This window comes from Triticum aestivum, chromosome 4D (genome assembly GCF_018294505.1).
Source record: "Triticum aestivum cultivar Chinese Spring chromosome 4D, IWGSC CS RefSeq v2.1, whole genome shotgun sequence".
NCBI lineage: Eukaryota > Viridiplantae > Streptophyta > Magnoliopsida > Poales > Poaceae > Triticum > Triticum aestivum.
Genome location: NC_057805.1, coordinates 377,772,592 through 377,791,774, shown reverse-complemented (window position 1 = coordinate 377,791,774; position 19,183 = coordinate 377,772,592). Strand labels below are relative to the sequence as shown.

The 19,183-nt window shown below is 48.9% G+C and overlaps 1 protein-coding gene across 1 annotated transcript; it reads right to left on the bottom strand.

The window, feature by feature from the left end:
* Nucleotides 1-13,620: 13,620 nt before the first annotated feature.
* Nucleotides 13,621-17,970, bottom strand: LOC123098018 (protein CHAPERONE-LIKE PROTEIN OF POR1, chloroplastic). The gene is made up of 5 exons (XM_044519888.1): nucleotides 17,847-17,970; nucleotides 16,202-16,398; nucleotides 16,012-16,109; nucleotides 15,059-15,503; nucleotides 13,621-14,103 (listed from the first exon to the last, which is right to left on the bottom strand). Exons 2-5 carry the CDS (start codon nucleotides 16,351-16,353, stop codon nucleotides 13,953-13,955), a joined length of 846 nt encoding a protein of 281 aa, XP_044375823.1. The 5' UTR covers nucleotides 16,354-16,398; nucleotides 17,847-17,970; the 3' UTR covers nucleotides 13,621-13,952.
* Nucleotides 17,971-19,183: the final 1,213 nt, after the last annotated feature.

Below are 19,183 nucleotides of genomic sequence, written 5' to 3'. Positions count from 1 at the left end.
GGTGGTACACACGGCGTGGATGATTGATGGATGGGTGGGCCGCGGGAAGTAATGCAACCATCTTCCTCCCTTGCTTGCTCTCACTCTCTTTTTCCCCTCGCTGAAAATTACATCTCCCTCTTTTTACTTGCCGCGACAGCGTTTAGTATTCCCCCTCGCCGTACGTCTCCAGCCATGTGCCCTTTGTATTGGCCTCGCAGAAACTAGTAAAGAAAAGAAAGATAGAAAAGGGGCCGGCTAGCGAGCTACTCGGCTCCACACCGACAGGGGTCGTGTGCGGTGACCGGCCGGCGTTGTCGCTTGTCGATCCATCATTTCATCCCCATTACCACCACGTAGCGCTACCAGGGCTAGTTGTACCACGGCTGCCGCTCGGGTCACGAACGGCCTTGTCGCTTCCCCGTCTCCGCGCGCTGGCGATGCGTATCATACTGCGCTGCCGGCGTCCTGGACTGTACCGCGGGCGGGACGGATCCATTTTCTTTTCTTATCTTGTTTGGGAGGGTTCGGGGAAAATGGAAATGGCGAGGGCGGAAAGTGGTGTAGCTCAATTTGGAGCCGTGGAAGTGGAAGATGATGACGCGGCGAGCTGTAGACAGGAGCGAGTTATCGATCGCTGCCGCGCTCGTGCGGCTTTGTGTTGAATATAGTGTAGGGTTACAGTTGGACTTGTAGTTGTATTGTTTTTAGATGTTTTTAGATAGGATATGAAGTCGTGTCCTAATAGGACACTTGTATCCTAGACCTTTCATATATAGCAAGGATAGACACACGATGTAACCTATGCCAACATAATAGCACCGGAACGCAGGGGAAGCCGGCGGCATGTGCCGGCGTCCAGGGCGACCGGGTGCGGTATTGTGACGGTGTCACGGGGAGGAGCGCCCGTAGTCAAGCCCTGGGGATGTAGCCATATCGATGAACCTCGTTAACAAATCTCGGTGTCGTGCTCGTGTGATTGCTTGGTCCTCGGATGATCAACGGTATGCCTCGGAATTATTCTAACAAGTGGTATCATGAGCACGGTTTGAGATCCGGACATGGCAGATTGTTGATCTAGAGGAGTAAGAATATCGACAGAAATCTGTATGATGCGGTCGTGATACGGGACGAAGGACGTCGGCGAGTTGCAATCTAAAGCAGAGTTGGTCGTGTTGTAAACTTCGGTGAAGCAATTGGAAGTAGGCAGAGTTGTCGGCGAGATCGGTTATAGCAGCATCGAATGGCGCAAGCAGCCGGCGGATTGATTGATGCAGCGCCTGGAAGCGGCTGGTCTGGTGCGCGTTGGCGCAGCGTTCGTGAGGTCCAGCTAAGCAGCGGCTTAGCAGGAGCTCGTGGCCCATGTGTGGCTGTTTGGTCAAGCCTGGTTGACCAGGGGAGGCGTACGGACTACGGAGGACTGGGGCTGCATTACTGTACGGTGCGGAAAGCTATGAATCTGTATGAGAAGACTGCTGTTGGATATGCGAGACAAGTTAAGATTTGTTTTGGAAAAAAAGACACGAAAAGAGGCAGCAGCAAAATGAATCGGCAAAGGATCATTGATACATGATTCACGTCCATTGGAAATAGCAAGGCTGTGGCAAGGCAAAAGCTATCCGTGAGTTGAGCCTAAGGGCATCTACACTGGTAGACTCTTAAGCAGGCGCTTACAGTGAAAAAATAAATAGTAGAAAATTGAAAAAGAGCTAGGCGCTTTATATCCTCCAACGCAAGGCGCTAATCACGGGCTCCAAATATACGGAGGCCTGGCGTTCGTTTCTCTACTCGCGCAGTAGGAAAATAGCCAAGCGCTCGATGCCTTTGTTTGCATCGATGTGGCATCAGGCGCTGGGAATAGCCGTGGTAACTGCCGATTAACAGGGAAATTAATCCTGGCGCCTCTCCCTTAGCACCTGCGTTGGACATGCCCTAATAGCTAGTACATGTGAGGACCAGAATGTTTTTTGGTTGGAACTGCTGTAGTACGCGGAGGTTGTTCGTGTACTTGAGGCTTCGCGTGAAAAGTTTGGATAATTTTTCACAGGGTCAGCCATATGAAGAACCATGGTGCCAACGGGTACCAGGTTTGGGGTGGAGAAGTTCATGAAACTGAAAACCTTGGGTTATGGCAGACAAGGGTGAAAGTTATGATGGCACAACAGTGATGCTTGAAGGCGTTGCAGGAAGTCAGGTCAGGTAAGATGGAATTATTATGTGATGGATGGAAATTTGCAGAAGACGATTTGGGAGCCTCGAGCGTGCCATACAGTCGAACGAGTTCGGCTGGGTCGGACTAGGCAGTCTGACGGATCGACGTGAGTCGGTTGGAACAAAAGACGGTGGTGGGATCGGCGAAGACGACGTAGGAGCGTGATGCTGATGGTGACCGACTTCTGGGCGTGGAAACACGTGGTGCACATGCCCGAGGCTTGTGCGGCTTGGACAAGACTATGGCACGGGATTGATTCAAGGTGGTGTATACACGGAGCTTGAAGTCGATGAGGCAGAGGTGGATTGATCATCTACCATGGAGTCATGTTGAAGGTGGAGCTGGATTGAGGGCCTACGACATAAGTCGACGGGGCCGAAGCCTATTCAGCAGGCGGTAAAAAGCGAGTGACATGCAGTTCGGACTGGAGCCCAGTGGTCTGATGGAAGCGTGAAACTCGTCATCGGTCGGTGATGATCGGTGGTACTCTGCAGTGGGGGTTGAATGGTGTGGGTTCGCGACCCTTGAGACTCGACTGGGACAACAGAGGCTCGACGCGGTAATAGCGACGAGGCGTGCGGTTAGCACGGGGCATGGAGACGGGCCAGGGCTCTGGTGGTCATACATGTGGTGAGACAACTGTGAGTTTGACTCGGAATGACAACAAGCAACGGTGAAATTCCTCCAAGTTTCAGACAGGCGGTCAAGAAAGGAGCGGTGATGTTGAGTTCAGGTAACTCTTATGTGTGATACCCAATATGTGAGTTGTTCACTTTCACGCAGGTCAGTGATCAGTGTGTGATGGCGTTGGACGGATACTCTGGGAGCACAAACTAGAGTAACAAGGAACTTAATTTTGCTCGAGTGTTGACTGTGGTCAAGAAAAGAAGGGACTACAAGTTGCAGGTAGAGTCGCATGGAGTCTTTGGAGTAGCAGCGGTACTCATGGGATAAGCTCAAGTCCAATGTACATGGAAGTTTGATGCATTGACGAACTCAAGGTGGTGAAGAATATTCGCCAAGGTGGAGTTTGTTGGAGTTGTGTCGAATATAGTGTACAAGGTAGGTTACAGTTGGACTTGTAGCTGTATTGTGTTTAGGTAGGATACGGAGTCGTGTCCTAATAGGACACTTGTATCCTAGACCTTTCATATATAGTGAGGATAGACACACGATGTAACCTATGCCAACATAATAGCACCGGAACGCAGGGGAAGCCGGCGGCATGTGCCGGCGTCCAGGGCGACCGGGTGCGGTATTGTGACGGTGTCACGGGGAGGAGCGCCCGTAGTCAAGCCCTGGGGATGTAGCCATATCGGTGAACCTCGTTAACAAATCTCGGTGTCGTGCTCGTGTGATTGCTTGGTCCTCGGATGATCAACGGTATGCCTCGGATTTATTCTAACATTCGTGAGGTCAGGGAGAGGGAGAGAGGGGAAATTTTGGCAACAGCCGGTGAAGTTGTGGAAAGAGATGGAAACTTGTGGGCGAAGCTTGTCTTCTAGAACTGTGCAGGAGATTATTTTGAAGTGATTTCCGGTTCTTAAAAGCCTTAGATTTTAGCCTTTTATTCACGATGAACAAAACTTCCTCTCTTTAGTGAAGCTTGTACCACAACCTTTCGCTCTAAATGAGGCTACCTATCAAAGATCCTATGCACGCATTTTCTTTATATCGCAAGATACTAATGATAGATGTTTCTATAACAAGTCATTGTGCACGATTTTGTGGCACGGCAGCCTTATCGCACAAGAATCCTGTGAGGCAACTAGGCAACCGCTACTCTCAACATCTCAAATATGTCCTAGGCTAGGCTGGTGATAGGTTTCATTGATGAAACTAATTGTGTCCACATACCCACTATGCGTCCACTTCATAGACGCATCCACAAACACATATATATGAGTCGGTCATCTAATTATATCCATCAAACATCCACCCTTGTTTTCCTTTCCTTTTTAAAGTCCGCAACACTTCAAAATAACTATAGATGAGCATAATTTTTTTGAGTAGTGAAAATATTCAAATGCAATGCTAGTTTAAATTTAAATATTACAATTCAGAGATTACATTTTCAAATGAAATAGTCAAACTTGAATTCAACTTGTGTTCTATTTGTACCCTTTAACCACCCACGATTGAAGATGGGTATGCCGCGCGCTCGGGTCTAGAACAATGTTGTCGCTTCCCCGTCTCTGCGCGCTCTAGTGACACGTATGATATGCTGCACTGCCGGCGTCCTGGATTGTACCGGGGGAAGGATCCATCTATCTTATCTTGTTGGGGGAGGGTTTGAGAAAAACTGAAATGGTTACAAAGGTGGTAGATGATGGCTTAATTTGGCGCAGTGGAAGATGATGAGGCGACGAGTGTAAACATAAGTTGTTGACCGTTGCCGCGCTCGTGTGGTTTCGTCGCAGAGAAAGGGATTACTGGAAACAGTCGGTGAAGTTGTGGAAAGACATGGAAGGTGAAGTTGTGGCATGAAAACTTGCCAGCGAAGCTTGTCTGCTTGTCTTTGCAGGAGATTCACTTTGTGATTTCTAGTTTAAACTCGCCAAAATATTGAAGTTTGTATACTAACTTTTCGCTGGTCTAAATGTTACTACCTGCCATTGCGAACAAAGATCCGATGCACACATCTCTTTGTATTGCAAGTACTAATATAAGTTTATCTTAACAAGTTCTACTACAAGATTTTTGTGGCACTGTAGCCTTATCACAAAAGAATCATGTGAGGCAAAGTGCTATTCACATTTTTTAAATAATTTCCTAGGCTAGAGATACCTTTTATTGATGAAACTGTGTGAAATGTTTTCACGCGGCGCTCAAATTGATTAGACACGGACTTAGTGGAGGAGCCAGGAAAAATGATTGGGGAGTGTTCTTAATCCTTGTCGGGAAGGGCCAGCCCACTAATTTGTGCTATTTTAGCAGCAAATAATAATATGTTCACATGCAAAAAAGAGTGGGGGCGCGATCACGCAATTTGCAACCATATTCAGGAAACTACAAAGAATGTGACAAATGGAGTTTCTACACTCGAGCTAGAATGCACCAAGTAAAATCTGAAAAAATAGTTAAAATTTAAAAAAACACACTAACATTGTTAAATTTCTGCATGCATGCAGATTTTCTTAAAGAAAGAATTCGTAATGATCTGAGCCAAAAAAAAAAACTCAATGCTCCAGAAAGCCAATTTTACAAAGCTTTTTAGAGTGCTGATTTTGTTATTTTTGTCCTTACCTTTATGAATGTGATTTCATCATGAAAATCTGCACAAATGTAGAAAACTAAGAAATGTTTGTTGTCAAAAAATCCGGAATATTTTGAATTTATTTTTTCTATTTTTTCGGGCTTTACTGCTCACAACAGAAGCATCTGAGATCGAAATTAGAAGAACGCTTTTGAAGACAAATATTATATCACATGTCGAAGTTAAACCTAGGCAAACAAACTGAAGAAAACTAACCTGACAATTGCTCGGTCTGGCACAGTCAAAACCTCACCAATTTATTGATCAGTGGCCCATCATGTTTATCGCTGTCGGTCACACTGACTCACCACAGCCAGCGTCTGAAATTGGCACGGGCAGAACAGGCCCCGCTTTGTCAAAGGAAAAGAAACTGAAATTAGCAACGCAGAGTCTTGAGCCTAACCCACTACGATCGGACGGCACTCCGCTACTTTCCACGGAGCAGGTGCTCCAGCAAAAGATGCCGTGTCACCTGTAGCCTGTAGGACAATTCCGTGGTGAATCTGCCCGTAAGTCTTCCAAAAGTCTAGCAAGGTGGGTGTGTGTCGTGATGTCGTCGCAGCTCGAGTCAATCGCAGTTGGTGCTAATCGCTCGCACACAAAGACAACGTAATCTTTTCTTTTGAGAAAAAAGACAAAGTAATCTGTTCAAAAAGAAAAAGAGACAAAGCCCCGGACATGGAATATTCGATGCCGAGCTCACATGCTCCTGCATGAACAGTAAAATCCAAAAAATAGTAAAAAACTCAAAAAAAATCTTTTTTTATGAATTTTCTAACTGCATGCAAAATTTCAGGTCGAAATGACATTCGTGGAGGTCTGCGCAGAAATAACAAAAATCGATGCTCCAAAATGAAGAGCACTCTCGCAAAGCCCCCAGCATCTCTCGAGACATTTTCACTCCATTAATTTGCCGCCTCAATTCTCAACCCGTACCCTGGGCGAGACGAATAGAGCGGAGGAACGCGAACGGAACAGCCCAACAGGTGAACAAGAATGGTCTCCGAGCCTTCGCTGCGGGCGCGGCGTCACTGTTGGCTCTCTCTCCACCAGAGGTCGTTGCGGCGTCGATCTCCGGCCCTCCGCAGCTCTGACGTGCGCGTCATCCCGTCCCGATGTACCATCCTTCGTCTCTTGCGGCGCCCGCGTACGTGCGTGCACGGCGGCATCCGCGCATGCGAACAAGGAGCGGGAGGCCTCTGTATTCGGCTCGTTGTCCGTTGCGTCGCAACGGGTTTGGACTTTGGAGCGACGTGCACACAAGCCGGCGCACGCCGACGGCGACGATGATGATGGGGACGTGTGCACCGCAACGCAGTGGACGAAAAGCGAGGATGATCGCGTTGAAGCGGCCACTACTAGCACGAGTACGATCTGGACATCGTTGGATCTTGCTCTTGGTCGCCTTCCTTTTCTTTCTCTTCAGATTCAGATGCTTCGCCATTTGCTTAACCTCGTCACCCTGGTGCTGGTGGTGCTGGTACGAGCTTAGAGCAACTCTAGCAGACCTCGCATCCGGCGCAAACCCGCATAATTCCGGCGATTATACGGGCTCGATCTATTTTTCTGGCCAGACTAGAGTCCGCATCGGTGTCCGGCCCGTAAATTTTTTTGCCGCAGCCCGCAAACGCAACCCCCGAGCCACTATAACTGCCGGTTTGCGGGGCAGATGCGGGTCGAAACCCTATCCTCCCGCAGCCGCATTCCCCTCCAATTCCCCACCGCGCCGCTCGATTTCTCGCCGCCGGCGAGCCTTGAACCACCATGGCCGACTCGGGGGATGAGGCGGAGCGCCGCTACCGCGCCAGATCTAACGCCGCGCGCAAGCGGGGGGCGCGTCGATGGCTCAACCACGGTGCCCGGCCGCCACCGGCATTCAATCGGCGCGAGCTCGAGCACACCCATCGCCGCCGCGCCTCCTCCGGCAACTGGTCCGCGGGGAGCTCATCCGGCTACAGGTCCGCGGGGTGCTCATCCGCGGGCGCATCGAGCTCGCGGCTCGTTCCGGTGAAGAGGGAGCCGGAGGAGGCCGTGCCCGATGCGCCGCCGCGCCGAGGCGTCATCGGACCCGAGGACTACCTCCCACCGGGGCAGGACGAGCTCCTCGAGCGCGTCGTCCTCGAGCGGTCGGCGAGGGATCGGGAGGAGATGGAAGAGCGCATCCGGCGCAAGCTCGAGTACGAGCGGTTCTTTCTCGAGACGGGCCTGACGGCATCACAGGCGCACGCATCGAAGGAGGCCGACCTGCGCGTGATGAAGGCGGAGCAGACGAAGCTCTACATCGACCTCGACCTCGATTCCTCCGACTCCGACTGATCGCCGCCGGTGGGCAGCTACCGCAGGAGCTCCGGTGAGCTCAATTTTGTTGTAGTGGTGCGGTAGCGTAGGCCCTGTCTAGCATATCTAACCTTTATGTATGTATGTGGCGTGTATGAACTTATTATGTATGCGAGCGAGCTCCGGCGAGCTACTGCTTAAATTTCTCGCGCGAAACAACTTTTTTAAAAATTTAGGAGTTTGTTTGCGGTTTCTAGTCTGCCGCCGCAAAATTCGACATGCATAACCGCCCCCGTGCGACCTGCAAACACATTTTACAGGTCGGTAAAATGCGGGGTCTGCTAGAGTTGCTCTTAGAGCATCTCCAGCCGCGGCCTCAACAGGCCCTCCCCAGACGTTTTTGCCGCGCCGGCGCCCAAAATTCGGCCCAGTCGCGCCCCAGGAACCCGTTTTTCGCCGGCTTGGGCCGAAATCGGCGCCGGCGGCCCCAAGCCGAACCCGGCGCGCTGGGGGGCGCCGGGGCGAGGGGTTTTGGCACGAAAGCGCGGCGGGCCCGCCGAGTCGGCAGCACGCGCCTCGTCTTCCCCAGAACGCCTTGGTATCCCACGGGTTCACATCACGGGCGCCGCGTCACGGGCGGGCAGGCGCGACGACGCCTCCCCTTCTGCCACGCGTTCACACGGCCTGGGACTATATAAACAGAGGCTTCCCTCGCCGTTGGCCACACCAGCCGCCGTCCCTTCCTTCCGCCGAGCCCAAACCAGCCGGTCGTCCCTCCCTTCCGCCACCGAGCTCTGCTGCTCTCCTCTTCCCTCCCCTTCCCCTTCTTCTCTCCATGGCCGAACGCTTCCCCGGCGACACTGTGGCGGCCAACGGCTTCGGCCGCCGCACGCTCCAGGAGTGCGAGGCGAACATCCCGGCGCCGCCGGACATGCGCACCGGGCCGACGGGGTGGAAGCTCAGCAACGGCGGCGTCCCCATCCCCCCTGTGCCCGACGTCGACGCGCGCCCCGGCCTCTTCGCCGCCGAGGTCGACCGCGTGCGGTCGTCCCTGTCTGAGGAGCAGCGCGCCCTCCCCAAGTACGCCGCCGACAACCACGCGGCCTGGACGGAATATTTCCAGCGGCAGGCGCAGAGGCTGGCGTCCACGAACGGGGCGCCGGTGGTCGGCGGCACAAAGAACAACGAAGGCCGCCGCGTCTGGTGGGGCGTCCCCGGCCGCACCCTGCACGAGGTGATAGCACACCTCGAGGGCGGCAACAACCCGCCGCGGCGGCCGTGCCGGCCCCCCGCCGGAGCGCCGGGCCATGGATGCCCAGGAGGTTCGCCGGCTTCGCGCGGTTCGAAACTCGTCGCCGTGGCCGGGACGAGGGAGGCGTCGTCGTTCTTGACGACAGCGACGACAACGACGACGCGCCGCCACCGCCTGTCCGCCTTGGAGACGCCGGGCAGGGGTCCAGCAGGGGCGGCCGTGCCATCATGAAGGAGAAGGCCGACGACGACGACGAGGACGGCGGCGACGTCGGCGACTTCGCCGCGTTAATCGACTTCTTCGCCCTGTAGATTGCTTTTTTTTTAATAATTTATGTAAAATGCCGAACATGTTGAATATGAATATCAAGTTTGCCGAATTTTAACCGAACTTTCCTGAATTCAGATTTTTTAAAATAAAAAAAACGCGTATGGAGCGACCCTGGGGCGAGCGGCTGGGAACCCGCTCGCCCCCGCGCCGATTTTAGCGCCGGCTCGCCCACAGGGGGTGCGTAAAGTCGCCGCCTGGAGGGCCAACGGATGGAGATGCTCTTATTTGCGTGGAAGCTGGGGCAAGCGCGCAATGTCATGTGTCATAGTCCGCAGTTAATCTGTGCAGGGATATCACTTTCTCGATCGGACACCCGTTAATCATGGAGGCTCTCAATTCGCAAAAAAAAACATGAAGGCTCTCGCGTGGAAGATTTAGCAAGAACAGACAGATTTTTTTCTCGTACGTCAAAAGATATGGAATAGACAGGGTTCATTCTTCTTCTTTTTGGAAGGTGACGTAGTTCATTATCTTCTCCCTGGCAGTTGAACTGGCACCGGATAGAGCGGATGAGGTGGGCGTACGTGCGATAACTAGTTGGCGCTGACACACATCACACATATACATGCTTGTTTGCAAGATCATCCATCCAAACTCCAAAGCCTGCACCGACGTAGCGGGTAGGTACAAATGTAGAAGAAACAAAGAGCGCCGCTGCCGTGACGGAGATGGTAGCGGCTCATCTCATGGCGACACGCCACGGCACGTTTCATTTCCGGCGACGTTGCGTGGGTGTGGAACCGCGCCGATCGGGACAGAGTGAGTGCGCGAGAAGATAATTACTCTGGCAGCGGCAGATGCCCAACGCACAACAAAACACCCGGTCCGATCGGTTCGTGTGATGATGGACCGGACTGACGGTGCGTGACTCCGACCGCGCGCACTGCACTGATAAACATGGTCTGAAACGCAGCGCCGAAAGACGGACACCTAATAGATTGATTCCTTTGGGGTAAATTTGACAAATTTGATCTGTGGACGAAATCAAATCACAGAATAAACTGCCCGTGAAATTATTTCACGTGGCTGACCTTTTTGTGTGACGCCCGACACGAAGGCGCCACACTACATTGTGCAACGCCTCACAGATAGGCGCTACACGTCTGGCCAGCGTTGCACCCCAAACTACCTAAAAATTGTTAAGTCATTGTGCAGAGCCTAAGAGCTAGGCGCTGCACTGTATAGTGTGGCGCCTAACTCTCAGGCGCTGCACTAGTGGTTGCACTACAAAATGAAGCAACCACTAGTGCAACGCCTAGAAGCTAGGCGCTACACTGTATAGTGTGGCGCCTAGCTCTCAGACGCTGCACGCCGACTTAGTAATTTTCGGATCACACGGGTGCGACGCTGTCCAGGCGTGTAGCGCCTATCTGTGAGGCGTTGCACAGTGTAGTATGGCGCCTTCCTGTCAGGCGTCACACAAAAAGGTCAGCCGCGTGAAATAGTTTCACGGACAGTTCATTCTGTGATTTGATTTCGTCCATAAGTCAAATTTGTCAAATTTGCCTTCCTTTGGTGCTCGTTTTCTCCTCCCAGATTTTCTTTCCTGATAAGATTGGAGAGAGGTCAAGGATGACAAGGCGCGGCCAGATCATTGAAGGCGACAGCCTAGCCTTGGTCAGATCATAGCCATGTACTTCCTTCATTTCCTTTTACTCGGCATATAAGATTTGGTCAAAGTCAAATTACACAAAGTTTGACTAAATTTATATAAAAACATATGAACATCTACAATATTAAAACTATATAATATGAAAATACATTTCATGGTGCATCTGATAATATTAATTTCATATTGTCAATGTTTATATTTTTTAATTTTAAGTTAGTCAAACTTTACAAAACTTGATTTTGACCAAACCTCATGTGCAGACTAAAGAAAACGGAGGGAGTACAGTAATAGCACCACGAGGAATCGGTACGGCGGCTTCTGATGCAAAAGTAGGAGCACAGATGACTAGACGAGATCTGACGTCCTGTCTCTGCACGTGCGTATACTTGCCTCTTCGTCTGTCAATTATCGGTGCATAGATAGACATGGGTGAGCATCTCCACTTGCACCCCCCTCAGGATGTGTTTTTTTCCGCCCGTGGAAAAACTCCGGGTTGTCTCTCTAGGACGCCGAATTTCGTCGGTTCGGCCTTTTTTTGGTCCGGCGATCCCACGCTAAAGCCAATGCACTGGAAGGCGCTTGGGGGCTCCGGTGGAAGGAAAAGCGGCGCATGGGCCATCACTGTCAGGCCAAAAACAATTTTTTCACGTCCAGATTCGCGCACCCTCCCCCGCCCCCTGCGCGCATTACCCCTTCCGCCATCGTGCCGATCCCCGACGCCGCCCACCTGCCCACCGCCGCTAGAAAGACTATCTCCCCGCCGAAAAGTGAGGGTTTCGCCGCGGCAGCATCCATCCCACTCCTGGGCGAGCTTTCCGGCGCTTCGGCCACACAAGCGGGGATACCGGCGGTTGCGCACCTACCACGACCGCCATGTGTTCGGCGATTTGTCTGCTTGGCGATGGACTCGGACGACGAGGAGGCATTCATGGCGCTCTGGAGGAGGAAGTCGAGGCCGGCGCCCAGGACGAAGAGCTCCTCATGGTCCTCGCCGCTCTGGCCGGCCTGTTCGTGAGCAATGCAAAGCCACGGCGAGGTGGCTCGACGCCGGGCTGCTAGAAGAGCAAACAGAGGCATCGATTGAAGGGCTATTGCTTGCTCTATGCCGACTACTTCGCTGACGCTCCACTGCACGGCGAGAAAGTATTCTGGCGCCGTTATCGGATGAGCCGAAAGCTCTTGTCCAGAATTGTGAATTCCAACCGAGAGTTCGACAACTACTTCAAGTGCAAAAAGGATTGCACCAGCACACTTAGATTCACCGAATGTGGGCCAATTTGCGCCAAAATCGGCAGCTGGGGGGCGAACTTGGGGGTTCGGCTGGAACCCGAGCCCCCCACGCCGAATTTACCACCGGTTGGCCCCCAGGCGGCGCTATTCGAGCCCCTGGGTGTCGATGGATGGAGATGCTCTAACCTCTTCAGATGTACTACTACTGTACCAGCGTGATAGCATCACGCAACGCAAGCCTAAAGGTTAGATAATGGTGATTCTAATCTGAAGAGGGAGAAAGGCGCTTATTTTCTTCAGGAAGGGAAGGGACCAACAGTGACCTGGTGATGGATGCAATACGAGTTTGACAGGCCAAGGAAGATTTGAGCAGGGATCACAGAGGACCACGGTGGCAACAGTTTAGTGGTCAACCCAGAAAGTAGGATCAAGGGAGAAAAGGTAGCATGCCTTTTTCCTTAAATATAAGGAGGTGGTTTGCCCTGGATTACAAGGATCAGAATAGTCTTTGGCCTTAACCCTCCCCTGGTATAGATACTTCCTCCGTTTCTTTTTAGTCTGCATATAAGGTTTGATCAAAGTCAAGCTTTATAAAGTTTGACTAATATTAAAAAAATATCATCACTCACAATATGAAACCAATATTATTAAATGCACCATGAAATATATTTTCATACTATATAGTTTTAGTATTATAGATGTTCATATTTTTTTATATAAGCTTGGTCAAACTTTGTGTATTTTGACTTTGACCAAATTTTATACGCGGAGTAAAAAAAACGAAGGGAGTACTAACTCAGTTTGAAAACATCTAGTTGGTGGGTGAAAAGTAGCTGACAAAATAATCATGCAGCACCAGCAGCTACTCCCTATCCCCTACCATCTAATCTAGATAGATCAAAAGATATTCAATTAGGATATCCTTCTCTTTGACCAACATCTGTTCAATCTACTAGGAAAGGCTACGGCATCAGCATCATCGGCTCACGAGACACCACGACATTCTACACATGCAACAGGGTTACCTGACACAGGATATTAGTTAGTAACTCCGTAATTTCCCTATTCGTAGACCATGTGTAATCGCACATTAGCAACTGTGTGCCAGAGACGCATCATGCTTACAGACCGGATCAACCAGTTGATAATAGTCTGCGAATAGTAAAGCCCCACCGGTACTATTAGTAGCATGGACTGACCTGCGAATTCCTGCTGGCTTTATGTCACGGGCTTCAAAGCTCCTTCGTGATGGCCAATCAAAGCATCACCAACAATTACCACACGACAAAGCAGGCCCAACAACTCATAGCTGCCAGGATCAGATCAGAGCAGGCATAACAACCTAAGATATTCCTTCAGTTGCCATCTTAGCAAACGCAATCCGGATGGTTGAGACTTGAAAAGCAATAAATAATCAACGAAAGGGATTGCGAATTGAACTGTACAGCACCGGAATGAGACCCAAAAGAAAGGAGAAAAAAAAGGTGTTTCGATCCACATATAGCCATTTATGTCAATATCTTATGATCTATCCAAATATTTAATACAGCAATGAAAATGACTACATGAGGTGGTATCAAACTGTTCCAAGGGCCAGGGCAAAAAAGATCTATGTCAAACATTACAACCTGATGTATATACTAGACAGAAACTCAGCAAAGAACTAAAATTTCCACCCCTGAGAAATAAACGACAGCCAAAGCGCTGTACAAGCTATTGGAAGCAGGAGGGAGCCGAGACCGACCATATTGACTGCTGCAAGGCTAAGGGCTTTAGCATGGGAAATTTAAAAACCAAACGTTTCCTACTTCAGGAAGGTTGATGATACAAAAAGGAATGCGTAAGCAACACACGCCGTGCTCACTTCTAAGTTTCTTGGACCTGGCAGTATAGGCGGAATTACCGATACCATCAAGAATGTGGCAAGAAACCAGGAAGCAAAGAAGGAGCTGAACCTGAAATAACAGAGCAGACTTAGCATCAGGAACTGATCATACCAATTCATTTCTCGAAACCAGACCTTACGTCCTTCTGTAAATCTCAAAAGAGCATCAATGATTCACTTAACTAGTTGTGACTAGCACCTAAACTCAATCTGCTGGGCTAGCAACAGAAAAACATGTCCTGAATTTTGGATGCCTACTCCTAGTCCATGGATTTCTAATATGAAAATGTGTTCTTCAGTCCTACTCCTAGTTCACATCTTATCTGCAAACATGTTTCTAGAGCAATGTAGTATTTGTAGCACATATGGTCAACAGCTAGCGAATGGCCTCTGTGTTGATACCCCAGTACTCAGCCTTAAAACTCATAAAAAAAATTAGCAGACTATAGCTACAGTGTTAATAATCACAAAGCACCAATAGCAGAAAATGACAATCTAATAGAGACTACAAATCTCTACTTGACTGAAATAAAATGTGGAGCCCACTTAGAACATGCAATGCATCAGTCAACACTGTTGCATTCTGCTTCCTAATCTTTAAATGATAAGCTTTAAAACAATCCAGCATTAATCAAATGACTCCTATAAACACATGCTGCATCGATCACACCGATCGATGTCTATCAAAGTAATGATCACATATAGCACCAAGAACAAAATAATAGCAATCTAAGCAAATTTGTGAAACTCTATTTACTGGCACCACTATCAGGAGATAGATATTTGTCCTGGCGGTGAAGATAGCAATTAACTAACGGTGGCCACCATGACGCTTTGAGATTTGGGTTATCTGGCTCCGGTATCATGTTAGGATTTGGAATGTGCACAAAATGTCTATATACTGATTCAGAGCATCATAGCTCAAAGCAAACACTAGTACTGTACATAACTAATCAACTACTAAGCGGTTATATCCTTAACAACCCAAAGGTGAAACAAAACAATGGAAGGGGAAGAAAGTATACCCATAAAAGAATGATTTCCATCCACTTTTAAGCCGCTGATAGAGGAAATAGATATTTGCCGCGCAAGAGATTAAGACCTGGAGAGTTGGACCTTCTTCAGTAGGGAAAACAAGGGTAAGCACTCCAAGCAAGACAAAAGTAATCGCTGTCTTCCAAATAAATTTGCTAGATGGCGTGTAAAATCTGCCCTGAACAGCCTTGACTGGACGTGACTGACTAAGTTCCCTAAATTTTTTCTTGAGATCCACTTTTGGTCTTTTTCTATCAAAGAAACTCTGCATGATGATTTTGTCATGCGCAGACTCAATTGCATCAACACTTGGCTTATGCCCTGCATACTTGCTTATGAGAAAGTTCCTGGCAGCTCGAATTTCTTCTTCAGATGCTTCCTTGCTGATTCCAAGTCGTTGATACGGATCCTTCACATTGATTCTAGGAAAAATGGCTGAAGAACAAAGCAGTTAAAAAGAATTCTAGAGGTTAATCATGAAAGAATTCTAGAGGTTAAGCAGTATAAAGGTGTACTAAAGCAGCGACAAGTAATATGGATCGGAGGGAGTAGTTCAATCAACAGAATCAATATAAATATCAGCGCATGTGATTTTTCATACAATAAGCCTAGAAAAGAAAATGAGTTAATGACTGATGTAGGTGATTTTAGCACTACTGATCTCTCTTAACATGCATGTGATGATGTACATGTGTAACATGTCCCAAAGAGATACCCTGGCCAACAATGTCATTTGATGCCTACATGTTACCATAATACCATCTAAGATCAATCATGCATGAAAAGCAAAGTGGTGATCTGAGATGCACACGAGCCAGTTGTTCCTTATTAGTTCTGCTTCAGTATTACTATAATTGAATACAACGAAAAATGACTAATAACATCTAAAGACACTATCATGTGATGTTTTTGTTGTCATATACATACGCAGCTATATACTTACGAGTTGAAGAGTCCGCCATGTCACCAAAGGATGCAGATGCAAGTGGTGATATTCTGGAACATCTCTGTGTAATGGAAGGAGCATTATATTTTGTGTATCTGCATTGAAGGGCTGTAGTAAGGCTTCTTGTCACATTGTAAACTAGATTAATTCTTTGATGGTGAGGTCAGAAGAAGCATAAGTATTATACCTATCAACATTGATAAAAAGTTTTACATTTTCCTTACGCCCCCTGTTGAATCCCAATGAAGAGACGAGTCCCAGGGGTGCACTTGACGCCCTCGGAGTAAGTGGAGATCGACTAGCCCTCAAGGGATTGCTTGCTAGACCATGCGCCAACATCTCAAGATATAGCTTAACAACCTGAACCAAGGATATTTCACCCTCCTAAGCAAAACAAATAACAGGACATACAAAATTAGTAAAGAAAACAGGAGAAGTACAATAACAATATGAGTCAGCACTTTGATGCTTGCTCCGAAACAAATCAACGCCACGAGCAGTGATTTAAATGGCCAGTTATAGGTTTTCGGACATAAAAGCTACGTGATTGAGTTAAAATCCACGATCACAGCTGCAACCATTAAAGCCGCTATACTGATCACTATAATTCTGCTATTTTTGTAGTCCCGATATATCCAATATGGTACATGTGTAACTTCAGTTAAATTTGAATCATCTCTAGGGTTTCCTTTGTGATGTTCTCCATAAGCATATTCTATACTTGAACTAAACTACTTTGTCCTGTAGACAATAAATTAGCATTAAGTAAAGTTCAAAAAAAATAGCATTAAGTAAACATGAAACCAACCCCGAATTAGCATTAAGTAAACATGAAATACTTTCGTTCTACAGAGGTTACCACCCAAAATTGATGCTCAGTTGTTATACATTTTAAGCACCAGAATATGCAAACAGTGGATTAAATAGGCAGTAAAACATCAAGCAAGCAGCGGTAAACGAGCCATCGAGGCTAACGAATCAAGGATTCCGACAAACCTAAAACATAAGAACACAAGGCACACTGTCCCACTAGAATTTTCTGCATAAACAGTTCTGCAAGTTTGTGAAATCAACATAGAGCGACTAAGAAAGTACATCTCCACGATTCGTGCGGCACACAAATCATGTAGTCTAATAGACAAAGCAGCTGACTGCACTTAAAGCAACAGCAATACCGCAGCTAACCTAAAGCATCAGACGCGCGATAACTGGACAGCGCAGCTGCCACACAGCAAACAGCAGGCCTGTCAACGAGCAAAACCCAAGCGAGCCAGGGTGGGGGCTTGGTGCTAGCCTCGGGACAGGCCAGATGGAGTTGGCCAAGGTTGAGCTTGACAGAGCACCGTAGCAGATAGCAACACAATTTTTAGCAATGGAATTAAAGCAAAGTGGATTCAACCATTAAAATTCTACAGTCAGGCCAATCTGCAGCGAAATCGGACCATAACATCCATTCAGTGAGGGAGGACGAGATCCTCGGTGGCGTCGCCGGCCTGGGTGAAGGAAATCGAGGCAATACAGGGGCAGGGGCAGTAGCGTCCCGCGGTCTTGCCTCGTAGGAAGGGACTGCGACAGCAAGGGCATCCGGCGGCCCAGTGGCGGACGTCCTCGTCGGAGACGTCAACAGGGTGGTGCCATGGAGGCAAACACGGGGGTGGGAGGAAGATAGGCGGCGGCGGCGGTGGCGGAGACTTGAGAAGACACCGGCTAGGGTTAGAAATTGTTGCCGTCAACCGTCTTCCTCTGATTTCGTGCATCTCGGACGTTTGATGACGGCATCGCACGGGAAACGCCGAAACAGTGGGGGGAGGGAGGCGAGGCGAAGACCTTACCGACGAGGTGACCAGTGCGTCCGGCGGACGGGGAGCGGCGTCGGAGGAGGCCGCCTCCTTGGATAAGGTGGCGGAGCAGACGGTTAGGGTGGTGGGGGAACGCAGGGTACGGGGGCCGGGGGGGGTGATGGGATACTGCCGTGGCCGAACTTCGGCGGACCAGCGGGCCCGAAACGAAGGGGAAGACCACACTGGGCCTTCTCACACTTTTTTTCTTGCCAAACTGAAACGGGCGCGGTGATCTCTGTAATGGGCCAGGCCCAGCGCGCAGGAACATACCGGTTTTATTTTCTTCACATGCAGATGCTCATTCACATTATTATAGCCTAAAATGCTCAAAACAAATCACGTTAGCCTAAAAAAAATGGTGCTCATTCACGTACAGGTGCTCAACTTTTTTTAAACACAGTATACTTGCAGTTGCTCACACGCACATACACTCAACCCTTAAAATGCATGCAAGCATGCCCTGCCAGGGACGGATCTACCATGGGGCATGGGTGTACAGATGTACACCCAAATATTTTTACAATAAATTCGTATACAGGTGTGTATATACATATATAACAGAGATACCAGCCTATAGGCCTAATAAGCCCACTTCAGAAGCAGCCCACTAGCCCGGCAGCAAGCCAGCAATCACCATCCAGTTCTGTCCACGCACGAACGAGACTCCCGTAGCCGCCAGCTAGTTTCTTCTTCCTACGGACGAAGCGGCGGCGTGACCCTCAGGCCTCAGTCAATGGCTTGCCACCGGCGCCGGAGCCCCCCTTGTTCACTTTGCCATTCTTCTTATCCACCAAATATTCAGGGCATTTCCGCTTCTAGTGACCATTTTCTTTGCAGTAGAAACACTCAGTTTCAGGCTTTAGTCTAGCTTTGGGCTTCTTCACGGAAGTGACAACTTGCTTGCCATTCTGCATGAAGTTCCCTTTCTTTCCCTTTGCCCTTTTCTTGAAACTAGTGGTCTTGTTAATCATCAACACTTGATGCTCTTTCTTGATTTCTACCTTCATCGATTTCATCATCATGAAAAGCTCGGGAACCGTTTTCGTCATCCCTTGCATACTATAGTTCATCACGAAGTTTTACTAACTTGGTGATGGTGACTAGAGAATTCTGTCAATCACTATTTTATCTGGAAGATTAACTCCCACTTGATTCAAGCGATTGTAGTACCCAGATAATCTGAGCACATCCTCACTAGACGAGCAATTCTCCTCCATCTTGTAGATATAAAACTTGTTGGAGACTTCGTATCTCTCAATCCGAGTATTTGCTTGAAATATTAACTTCAACTCCTGGAACATCTCATTTGGTCCATGACGTTCAAAACG